The following is a 13,045-nucleotide window of genomic DNA, read 5'->3' as shown; positions in this document are numbered from 1 at the left end:
GTGGCCTAATCAATGTCCTGTACAGCCACAACTTGAATCCCATCTCCCAAACTCAATGAACTGACTAACAAAGCAAGCATACCAAATGCTGTCATCGCTACCCTGTCTACCTGCAACTCTACTTCCAAGGAATTATGAACCTGCACTCTTTGTTTGGCAATACTCTCCAAGACCTTGCAATTAAGAACCCTGACTTACTGTACCAAAATATAGCACCTCACATTTATCAAGATTAAACTCCATCTGCCACTTCTTGGCCCATCTGATCAAGATCCTGTTGTACACTGAGGCAACCTTCATCGTCCACAACACCACCAATTTTGCTGTCATCCGCAAATTTACTAAACGTACTTCCTACATTCCTATTCAAATCGTTTATATCAAAAAGCAGTGGACCCAGCACTGACGGTTACCTCAGTCCGAAAGCCACCCTCCGCTACCACCCTCTATCACCTACTTCCAGCTAATTTTGTATCTGAGTGGCTAGTTCTCCTTTTAGTTCCATATACTTGTACCCAGTCTACCATGCTGAACCTTATCAAATGCCTTTGAGGTCCATATAGACTTGATCTTGGCAAGTCACTTGTGCCCTTCCTTCCACCTCACCAATTAACTACTGGGCATGAAGGTCCATGGACAACTTTCTGAACCTGGCAGCAATTAAGGCTTTAATGTAAGTGGCCAATGAATGGTGCTTTAGGGCCTCCACTTCCTACCTTTCAGATTACCTACTTTCCGATCTGACAAGAAAGGTGACAAGTTTACCAATTGTGAAATCAGGACAAACCCTGCCTGTTTTTTTGGGAGACTGTCTGATGTTTCTCCATTTAGATCCCCAACTCACAGTAAGAAAAAATAAAATCAATTACCTTCTTTCTGTTAAATTTCTCAGAGTATGCCTCAACGGGTAGTCTTTAAGATCCGGGTAATACTGGCCAGTGACTTTTGGTGACCCAGGATGCCATTGTCAAGGGCTGTGGTAGCAACATGCCCATGCTTTTGGGCAGATCTTATGCTGATTGGCATGTGTGGCATGCGATCTGTTGCGTTCTCTTGGACGTTAGGGATATTGGGGTCACCTTATACACCTGTGTACAGAAATGGAAAAATTCACCTGATGTAATCCAATTGTTGGAAATCTTTGTGATGGCACCAGTTGTAATTTAGCCATACATTTAAAAAAAAAACCTTAGTCCCATTATACGTTTTAAATTGTCCTCTTTCTTTAACATGCTCTTCATTTCTGTTGTACTGGAAGTGATTTAAAAATTTTAGTTCACTGAAATTTAGAAGAATAAATGTGGGAGGAACTCAAAAAGACCTGTAAAAGCCTAATAGAAAAAAGAAGGTTATACGGAGGTAGAATATTCCCAATGACTTGGGGGGGGTGGGGGGGGTCCTGAAACAGGGGTCATAGTTTAATGATATGGGATATGCCATTTCAGATTGAGGTGAGGAGAGATTTCATCACCAAGAGAGTAGTGAGCCTGTGGAATTCTCTACCACAGGTAAAGGGACAGCTGGAAAATGGGAAGCCTTCAGAAATGAGATAATAAGAATCCAGAGAAAGTATATTCCTGACAGGGTGAAAAGGAAGGCTGGTAGGTATAGGGAATGCTGGATGACTAAAGAAATTGAGGGTTTGGTTAAGAAAAAGAAGGAAGCATATGTCGGATACAGACAGAATAGATCGAGTGAATCCTCAAGAGTAGAAAAAAAGTAAGAGTATACTTAAGAGGGAAATCAGGAGGGCAAAAAGGGGACATGAGGTAGCTTTGGCAAATAGAATTAAGGAGAATCCAAAGGGGTTTTACAAATATATTTAGGACAAAAGGGTAACTAGGGAGAGAATAGGGCGCCTCAAAGATCAGCAAGGTGTCCTTTGTGTGGAGGCACAGAAAATGAGGGAGATACTAAATGAATATTTTGCATCAGTATTTACTGTGGAAAAGGATATAGAAGATATAAACTGTAGGGAAATAGATGGTGACATCTTGCAAAATGTCCAGATTACAGAGGAGGAAGTGCTGGATGTCTTGAAATGGTTAAAAATGGATAAATCCCCAGGATCAGGTATACCCGAGAACTCTGTGGGAAGCTAGAGAAGTGATTGCTGGGCCGATTGCTGAGATATTTGTATTATTGATAGTCACAGGTGAGGTGCCGGAAGACTGGAGGTTGGCAAACGTGGTCTGTTTAAGAAGGGCAGTAAAGACGAGCCAGGGAACTATAGACCGGTGAGCCAGGCCTCGGTGATGGGCAAGTTGTTGGAGGGAATCCTGAGGGACAGGATGTACATGTATTTGGAAAGGCAAGAACTGATTAGGGGTAGTCAACATGGCTTTGTGCATGGGAAATCATGTCTCACAAACTTGATTGAGTTTTTTGAAGAAGTACCAAAGAAGATTGACTTCAGTAAGGCGTTCGATAAGGTTTCCCATGGGAGACTGATTAGCAAGGTTAGATCTCATGGAATACAGGGAGAAATAGCCATTTGGAGAACTGGCTCAAAGGTAGAAGACAGAGGGTGGTGGTGGAGGGTTGTTTTTCAGACTGGAGGCCTGTGACCAGTGGAGTGCCACAAGGATCGGTGCTGGGCCCTCTACTTTTTGTCATTTACATAAATGATTTGGATGCGAGCGTAAGAGGTACAGTTAGTAAGTTTGCAGATGACACCAAAATTGGAGGTGTAGTGGACGGTGAAGAGGGTTACCTCAGATTACAACAGGATCTGGACCAGACTGGCCAATGGGCTGAGAAGTGGCAGATGGAGTTTAATTCAGATAAATGCGAGGTGCTGTATTTTGGGAAAGCAAATCTTAGCAGGACTTCTATACTTAATGGTAAGGTCCTAGGGAGTGTTGCTGAACAAAGAGACCTTGGAGTGCAAGTTCATATCTCCTTGAAAGTGAAGTCGCAGGTAGATAGGATAGTGAAGAAAGCATTCGGTATGCTTTCCTTTTATTGGTCAGAATATTGAGTACAGGAATTGGGAGGTCATGTTGCAGCTGTACAGGACATTGGTTAGGCCACTGTTGGAATATTGCGTGCAGTTGTGGTCTCCTTCCTATTGGCAAGATGTTGTGAAACTTCAAAGGATTCAGAAAAGATTTACAAGCATGTTGCCAATATTGGAGGATCTGAGCTACAGGGAGAGGCTGATCAGTCTGGGGCTGTTTTCCCTGGAGCGTTGGAGGCTGAGGGGTGACCTTATAGAGGTTTACAAAATTATGAGAGGCATGGATAGGATAAATAGACAAAGTCTTTTCCCTGGGGTCGGGGAGTCCAGAACTAGAGGGCATAGGTTCAGGGTGAGAGAGGAAAGATATAAAAGAGACCTAAGGGGCAACTTTTTCACGCAGAGGGTGGTACATGTATAGAATGAGCTGCCAGAGGATGTGGTGGAGGCTGGTACAATTGCAACATTTAAGACGCATTTGGATGGATATATGAATAGGAAGGGTTTGGAGGGATATGGGCCAGGTGCTGGCAGGTGGGACTAGATTGGGTTGGGATATCTGGTTGGCATGGACAGGTTGGACTGAAGGGTCTGTTTCCATGCTGTACATCCCTATGACTATGATTGTGTTGAACTGTGAGCAGCCTTGGCTGACTGGTCTACTCTGATCTCCTACTGTTGTAATGTATCAGAAAAAATATATAAATTCTAATCAGTTTTTCAGATCCTGAAGATATGTGGGGTATAGTATTTAATCCTGAGAACAGGGATATTGGGTGCTGGTGAGAATTTTAAGGATGAATAATTTCCAGATCACCATTTCTTAATTTTAATGGCGGTGGGTGATGGAGTGGCTATGATTGAAGCCAACCTGTTGGAGGTAGAACAGCCAGTTAAATAGAATCATAGAGATGTACAGCATGGAAACAGACCCTTCGGTCCAACGCACCCAGCCAACCAGATATCCCAACCCAACGTAGTCCCACCTGCAAACACCCAGATCATATCCCTTCAAACCCTTTCCATTCATTTCCCATCCAAATGCCTCTTAAATGTTGCAATTGTACCAGCCTGCACCACTTCCTCTGGCAGCTCATTCCATACATGTACCGCCCTCTGTGAGAAAAAGTTGCCCCTTAGGTCTCTTTTATATCTTTCCCCTCTCACCCTAAACCTATGCCCTCTAGTTCTGAACTCCTCCACCCCAGGGAAAACACTGCCTGTTTATCCAGTCCATGCCCCTCATGATTTTAAAACCTCTGTAAGGTCACCCCTCAGCCTCTGACCCTTCAAGGAAAACAGTCCCAGCCTTTTCAGCCTCTCCCCATAGCTCAAATCCTCCAACCCTGGCAACATCCTTGTAAATCTTTTCTGAACCCTTTCATGTTTCACAACATCTTTCCAGTTGGAAGGAGACCAGAATTACACACACTATTCCAAAAGTAGCCTAACCAATGTGCTGTTCAGCCGCAACATGACCTCCCAACTCCTGTACTCCATACTCTGACCAATAAAGGAATGCATACCAAATGCCTTCTTCACTATCCTATCTACCTGTGACTCTACTTTCAAGGAGCTATGAACCAAGGGTTCCTTTTCAGCAACACTCCCTAGGACCTTTCCATTAAGTGTATAAGTCCTGCTAAGATTTGCTTTCCAAAAGTGCAGCACTTTGCATTTATCTAAATTAAACTCCATTTGCCACTTCTCAGCCCATTGGCCCATCTGAACAAGATCCTGTTGTAATCTGAGGTAACCCTCTTTGCTGTCCACTACACCTCCAATTTTGGTGTCATCTGTAAATTTAATAACCAAACCTCTTATGCTCACATGCAAATCCATTATATAAATGGCGAAAAGTAGTGGACCTAGCACCAAACCTTGTGGCTCTTTTAAGGTAGCAGCATACTGACATTCTTATGATTTTTTAAAAAATGCATTTACTCATTTTTGCCAGGTATTGAGACTTTTAAATTCTGACAGGTAAATGAAGATATGGAGATTCAACAGATAACTGCATTTAGAGCACAGTTTCACTTCAACAGTTTCAACAAACCTGCTTCCCTCATCGCGATTATTTGACTCAGCCCTTTGTCATCCAGCTCTCTGCCAGCCATTCCCCAACAGACACCTATGATCTATCTTGCCCTAACTCACATCACTCTCTTACATAGAAACATTGAACATAGACCCATTGATCCTGCTGTGCCATTCAATAAGGCCATGGCTAATAATCCAATTCAATATCCTTTTCCTATTTCCTTTAGTGCGAAGAACTATATCTTCACCTTCCTTGAAAGTTTAGCCTCAACAATTTCCTGTCACTGAGCATTCCACAGGCTCACCAATGTCTTAGTGAAAAAAATTCTCCTCCTCTCTGTCCTTAACCTTTAGATTGTGAGCACTGGGTCTGGACTCCCCAGTCATCAAGAACATCCTTCCTGCATCTATCCTATCCCTTATTCTTCCAAACTCAAACTGAGCCAGTCCCTCTCTGTATGTCAGCCCCACAATCCCAGGAGTCACTCTGGAAGACATTCATTGCACTCTCTCCATAGCTCGAATATTTTTCCTGTGTTCCATTTTTGACTTTTTAATCAGTCTCTTTGTCTCCTTACACTGGAACCTTAACTGTTCCCAATCCTCGCGTCTATTGCTTTTTTGGCTTTAATACAGTTGTTTATTGGTCTTGTTAGTCATGATTTGACGGAATTTCTCATTTTAATTTTATGCCAGACTATAGTGAATAACTTCTACAATTTATCCGTGCACTCTTTGATGTATGCCATTGCCTACTACTGTATATTCATCCCTTTTATCTAACAATCCCCAATTTATATAAATAAAACAAAGAACTGTGGAGACTGAAGATCTAAAGCAGAAACTGAAATTGCTGGGGAAACTAGGCAGATCTTAAGTTGGATCATTGGATTCAAAATGTTAACTCTGTTTTGTCTCCACAGATACTGCCAGGCATGCTGAGTTTTTATTTCAGAACCCAATTTATCATAGCTCTTCCCTTATACCATCATAATTTCCTCCATTTAAATTCAGGACCCTAGTCTGGGAAACAGGTGCATCACTCTACATCTTAATGAAGAATTCATCCTACTGTAGTTATGTTTCCCTAGGGCCCACACATAACTGGATTGTCTAGTATTCCTTCCTTGTTAAACAGTACCCAGCCAAGAATAGCCTTTTCCCTACTTGGTTTTTCAATGTATTAATCCATAAAGCTAACATAGAACCCTTGCAGTACAGAAGAAAGCCATTTGGCGCAACAAATCCACGCCAACCCTCGGAAGAGAGTTCCACCCAAATCCAGCCCCCTACCCTATTATATTTACTATGGCTGATCCGCCTAGCCTACACATTCCTGAACAACTGCAGGTAATTTCAGCATGTTAATCCACCTAACTTACACATCTTCGGATTGTGGGAGGAAGCCAGAGCACCTGGAGAAATCCATGCAGACGGGAGAATGTGCAAACTCCACATGCAGTCACTCAAGGCTGGAATTGAACCAGGATCCCTAGTATTGTGAGGCAGCAGTGCTAACAACTGAGCCACTGTCCTGCCCCTTTACGCTCCAAGAATTTATCCTTTACAGTTTGGTTCTGATTTGTTTTGTCCAATCAGTGTGCAAATTGAAGTCTCCTATAATTACAGTGTGCCTTTATTACTTGCACCCCAATTTCCTGTTTATGCCTCCTTCAATATTACTGCTGCAGTTTGGGATCTACATACAACCCCCCCCCCCCCCCCCCCCCCCCCACCCCCTATAATTTTCTGCCTCTTGGTGTTTCTCAGCACAACCATTCAGAATCTACTTCATCACAGCTAATATTTTTCCTCCCAATCATTAAATGTTTCCTTTTTAATTAGCAGTGTAATCCCATATTTTCCTTTTTTTGTCTGCTCTTTCTAAAAACTGAGGGGCCTTGGATATTCAGTTCCCATTTCTGATTATTGTATGGTGCATCTCTCTAATCAGCTCTGTTATATCTGTTTAGGTCTATTTGCACAACTAATTGATTCACTTTACTGTGAAGGTGCTACCATATGGCTAGTCTTTTTTTTAGCATTCTTTGTTCAATTCACCTTTGTCTTATTTGATTCTAGCCCATGAATTCTCTGCTTTCACCTTCCTCTTTCTTATTCTGTGTTTTGTTTTAGTCCATATTTCTTTGTCATTTGTCCCCCGTTTAGATTTGCAACCCCTTGTCAGTTTAGTTCAAACCATTCCCAACCACACTTTCAAATGAATCTCCTTGGTCATCAGTTCCAGTTCTGCCCAGATACAACTCATTTGGCTTGTACTTGTGCCATATCCCCTAAAACCGTTCCGAATGCACCACTTTGCATCATCTTTCCAACCATGTACTCATCTGATATATCCTGCTAACTACTACTCTGACTCGGAAGCGGCACTAGTAGCAATCCTGTCATCAGTACCTTTCCTGAGGTCCTATTTCTCTTTGCTCATCCCTGGAGCCTTGATCTCTTTCCTCAGCCGCCCAACCACAATCTCGCTCTTTTTCTTCCCTTTACTAATTGGCTGTCATCTCAGGTCCAGGCTTGTAAACAATTAAAATGCATCCTCCTGTCAAACCATACTTAAGAGTTTCGTATCCTGAACCCCCAAACATTCTCCCCTGCCTCTTCATTTATTATCAGGGTTAGTCTTCATTAGCAACCACTGTACTGAACACCGAGGTGGTGAGGGAACAATGTGATCAGGATCCTTTATGAACAAATATAGAGGAGGTTTGCTAATTCAGTTTGCTCAAGGGTAAAACAAAAAAGGGGTAACTGTTTAGTGTTTTTGCTTTTAAAGAAGACAGTTAATTTTCTTGCTAACATAGGGACTCAGAAATAGACATTGTACGTCTCCCAAACCACACTGTTGTTATGAGTGAAAGAAAATTGTAGGTTTTTGAACTTGAGTGACTCCTGCAAATGCCAAATTAAAGAAATAACCAATGCTGCTTGTCTGGCTGTAGTTCATGTTACAATTTTGTTATTTAATAATGTTCCTGGGGGGCACCTTGGGATGTTTTGCATTAAAAATGCTATTTAAATGCAAACTAATGTTGTAACTTTGCCTTGTGCCCTTTACAGTCTGTATCTCCAGGATTGGTGGAAACAGAGTTTGCATTTAGGCTTTATAACAATGATCCAGAAAAAGCTGCAGCAACATATGAGAACCTTGAGGTATGGAAACCAAACTGCTGTGTAAATAAATTCTTGTGTATGTCGTAGCTGTTAATTTTGTGGTCACTGTTGTAAGTGTTCGAGCCTAAGTGAGGTTTATTTAGATGCTGAGATATGATGTAATCTGTAAACACGGAAAGAAGGAGAGAAACCAAGCCTAACCTTGGTGAAAATGCTATTTAATGAATTTTTCATTCCCATTCATATGACACTGAAGGAAAGTGTCTTCACACAGATGCAAGGGAAAATACAATGTGCTACCACTAAGTTAGATTAGATTGCCTGCAGTATGGAAGCAAGCCCTTCGGCCCAACAAGTCCACACTGACCCTCCTAAGAGTAACCCACCCAGACCCATTCACCCTTGATTGGGCAATTTAGTGTGGCCAATTCACCTGACCTGCACATCTTTGGATTGTGGGAGGAAACCACAGACACAGGGAGAACGTGCAAACTCCGCACAGTCGCCCAAGGCTGGAATTTAACTTGGGTCCCTGGTGCTGTGAGGCAGCAGTGCTAACCACTGAGCCACGATGCCGCCCCTTAGAGCTGTTGGAACAGACAATATTAAAAAAATTAAAGGGAGGCTTGTATACATGAGAGAGAAAGACATTGAAGGATATAGAGCAGACTATAAAGAGGTAATTAAAGTGTGACATGTCTCTGCAGAGCATAAGTACAGCCATGCCCCAGTTGGGCAAGTATTCAGCTTCTTTGGTATAGATTGTATGTAACTTAACGAGTACACACTTGGGCTTAAATCAAGTATTTAATTTTACAGAATGGGTAATCATTTTGTGTGATATAATGTGACAAATAAGTGTCACAAGACTAGGTTCATGTTGCCATTATAATACATTATAATCAGAAAACAAGAGAGTTTCCAGATTTATTCTTGAATCACACTTCAAAGAAATACTGGAGGACATAGGTTTAGGGTGAGAGGGGGACCTAAGGGGCAACCTTTTCACGCAAAGGGTGGTGAGTGTATGGAATGAGCTGCCAGAGGAAGTGATGGAAGCTGATACAATCACAACATTTAAATCGCTTCTGATGGGTTCATGAATGGAGGGGTCGGGGAGTTTAGAGGGATATGGACCAAATGGTGGCAAATGAGACTAGGTTAATTTAGGATATCTGATTGGCATGGATGAGTTGGACCGAAGGTTCTGTTTCCATGCTGTGCGTCTCTGACTGTATGACTTTAAATGTCTCATTTACAGTAGCCAAGACATCTTGAGGTTCAATAGTATATTTTTTAAACAGGATATATCCAGCATGGCTTGATATCTGATTTCCAGTTATGACTCAAAACAGATGTTGATCGGTTTGTTTCCAACCCAAAGATATGTGCTGAATTTTGTATTGAGGAAAATCATTGTGGCTGTAAGGAATCCATTTGGGAGCAGTGAGTCAGAGACATTGTGATGTGCTTGAGTACTTAAAGGGCCAAATGGGAGGCTGAGGCTAGCTTCAATATGTTAAGGATCTGGTCCAGGTGAATCAGAATCCCAAATTGGTATGCAAAACGAGGTAAGTTTTTAAACAGGAGATGATTCGGCTATGGAGAAGGCACATCCCAGCAGAAGAAAAGGTAGGGCATCTAACGCTAGTTCCCTGGTTGTCTAAAGATGTTGAGATTAAAAATGACAGAAAAAGGAGGCTAATGACAAACGTCAGTTTCACATTATAGTGGAGAACTGAGCTGAGTGTGGGCAACACTGTAGATCTGAAAGAGAATAAGAGTATGACAATAGATTAGTGACTGTTCTCATGACTTTTGTAACTTTGTATCGAAACACAGTGGACAAAGGAATGATGGGCTCAGCTGGGACCAAAGGAAAAATAGTTTTATGTAGACAGAGGGTGTGACTGATGTTCTCGGCCAGCATTTTACATTCACCTTCATTAGCAGCATCCTCCTCTCCAATATGTCAGTAAATGAGAAGGTAGCAACTAATCCTGGATAAGATTAAAATGGAGAGTAAATATTTCAAAGTCTGGCATTCCTCAAATTGAAAATGGCACTCAGTCAGTTGGGAGGCATCTAGATTACTGGGAAAAATGAGGATGCAAATTGCAGGGACACTAACCACAATCTTCCTACTTTCCTAGGAAATTATAGTGATGCCATAAAACGTGTTAGATTGCAAATGAAATACCCCTTGATAAGCATGTTAACCAGAAGCTAACCAGTATTGTATATGCCTGTGGAACATTCTAGGGTAGAATAACATTTTAACAAGGTATGAGTTGACACATAAGTTTTGTTAAAGACTAATTGTGTTTGACTAACTTAATTGAGTTGTATAAGGTAATTCTGAGGATTGATGTTAGATATGCAGATAAAATGTTTAGCCAGTATGATAGGCCTTAAGCACAATATTGATTAGATTAGATTAGATTAGATTAGACTTACAGTGTGGAAACAGGCCCTTCGGCCCAACAAGTCCACACCGACCCGCCGAAGCGCAACCCACCCATACCCCTACATTTACCCCTTACCTAACACTACGGGCAATTTAGCATGGCCAATTCACCTGACCCGCACATCTTTGGACTGTGGGAGGAAACCGGAGCACCCGGAGGAAACCCACGCAGACACGGGGAGAACGTGCAAACTCCACACAGTCAGTCGCCTGAGTCGGGAATTGAACCCGGGTCTACAGGCGCTGTGAGGCAGCAGTGCTAACCACTGTGCCACCGTGCTGCCCTAAACTGATGCCAATGCCCCATGAAGTGGAATCCCTCGTTCCCACACCAATCCCTTAGCCACATGCTTACTTGCCTAATTTTCTTATCCCTATGCCAATTGGCACGTAGTCTGGAGATTATGACCCTTGAGGAGCTGTACTTCAATTTCCTGCCCAAGGCTGGAACCGAACCTGGGACCCTGCTGCTACGAGGCAGCAGTGCTAACCACTGTGCCGCCCTAAGTGACAGAAAGCAGGAAGTGTTGATTAACAGAGAATTTTAGACTGGAAGTTGTGTTCTGACAGAGTTGCATCAAGACCAGTTACTCATTTTGATGTATATCAATTACCTCACTTGGGTATAAACCAAAAGATATAATTTTAAAGGGACTGCATGATCAGAGAGAATCGGTATCCGTATGTTCACTGTTCTTTGAAGGCGGCAGGACAAGTTGAGAAGGCTTTTCTCCAAAAATACTGTAGCGTTGGCTTTAATAATTGTGGAATAGTAAAGCATGATAAATTAAATGAAACTTTTTTGAAACACTGGTTTGGTTTGTCTAAATACCCTTGGCAAAGGCAATTAAATGTTTAGTGCCATTGTAAGAAATTTGAATAAGATGAGTTTCTTAAGAAGTTTGGGACACCTACGGAATATTCCAAGGAGGAGTGCATCTGAGCGTCAAGTTGACTAGATGGTTAAAAATGAAGTAAGCTTGAACCTACAACAAATCTTGGCAGTGACCAGCAGTGTGAGGGATTGTTACTTCTCCTAGCTTTGTAATGGAAGAGAAATTTAATTTGCCTAATTGAAACCATTTGTCAAATATATCAGTTTCCTGTCAAATCAGTTGGCTTGGACAGCTGTCCATATTGAGCAAAACCATTAGTGATATCCAAATACATTGAGAAACATTGAAGTTTACAGCACAAAAAGAGGCTGTTCGGTCCATCATTACTAGAGCAATCCAAATAAACTGTCGAGTTTTGTTGTCTCTCAGACAACCCTGTACTGCTTTATATATCTAAAGTTTATTCATCTTTTTCCTTTAAAAATCACTTTGTACCTGTTGCATTCAATTCTGCGTTTTTCAATTTTTTCTAGTATATAGCTAGCTTTATCTAACGACCTGTATTTTTTCACTTAGTGTCTGAAAGCAGAGGATTTGGCCAGTGCTGTTGTTTACATTTTGAGTACGCCTTCTCATGTTCAGGCAAGTAACAATCCATTGACTAGTTACGGATATTACATTGCACAACTTGAGTTTTGGTGAGGATTCCTTCTATGGTTATTTCAGTCCTCCTCTCCATTTTTGTTTAATCAGTGAAGGCACTTTTTAATGCATTTAAGGCAGCAAATGTGTCAAGATGGTTCATGGGAGAAACTCATGTTAAGCTGTAGTAGTGTTGGGACAAAATAACTGGTTGAAATCTTGAGCAGACATTTTAAAATTTTATGTTGCCTTAAGTTGTAATGTGATTCAGGGTTAAAATGGGTATATGGCAGGAAGTTGTAGATCAACCATGATCTTATTGAATCACTTTAAAATCTCAAATTGCTACATGATTTCTTCCTGTGCCTTTGCTCATAAACAAATATTTGTTAGTCAAAGAATTGAAACCCAAAGTAAAGTGGGGTTACACAAAGATCTGTGCAGTGTCATAGCTTTTATTAACAATTAATAAATAAATAATTAGATTAGAAATTTATTTTCTAAAGGTGTGCATAACACCAAATTGGTAAGGATACGAAGAGGCACATTGTTTGTAGATAAGTGTACAAGTTTGCAGAATGGTTATGTAATTGACATATGAGTTTCAATCTATAAATGAGTGTGATGTCTTGTATTTGGGAACTCAATTTAGGAGTTATTTATTGTTTGGAAATTAAGTTAAATATCCAGTTGTGGTAAAGGAACACAGGAACATGATCAAGAATGTCACTGAGTGGCTGGAGAACATCCTGAAGGGAGAGGATGAAGAGCCATAAGATGCAGTGCACATCAATGCCATCTACAGAAGTAGGAAAGGGGACATGGTCCTGCAGTCAGGGAGATACGTTTATAAAAAATTGCAAAGCAAGACTTCGAAAGTAGTAATCTTTGAACCACACTCCGTTCCATGAGTACAGAATTAACAGTACAACACGTGAACATGTAGCTGGAAAAATGGTGCAGGAG

General features: G+C 41.4%; 1 protein-coding gene across 1 annotated transcript in view; it reads left to right on the top strand.

The window, feature by feature from the left end:
• The window catches only part of dhrs11a (dehydrogenase/reductase 11a), an 88,096-nt gene that overhangs the window by 65,042 nt on the left and 10,009 nt on the right, over positions 1-13,045 (top strand). Inside the window, exons 5-6 of the mRNA XM_060848141.1 lie at positions 8,081-8,173; positions 12,014-12,079. Of these exons, the coding sequence (XP_060704124.1) occupies positions 8,081-8,173; positions 12,014-12,079 (159 nt within the window). The remainder of the gene's footprint in view (positions 1-8,080; positions 8,174-12,013; positions 12,080-13,045) is intronic.

The sequence above is a fragment of the Hemiscyllium ocellatum genome, chromosome 31 (genome assembly GCF_020745735.1).
Source record: "Hemiscyllium ocellatum isolate sHemOce1 chromosome 31, sHemOce1.pat.X.cur, whole genome shotgun sequence".
NCBI classification, from domain to species: Eukaryota; Metazoa; Chordata; class Chondrichthyes; order Orectolobiformes; family Hemiscylliidae; genus Hemiscyllium; species Hemiscyllium ocellatum.
This window is presented reverse-complemented; position numbering and strand designations above follow the sequence as displayed.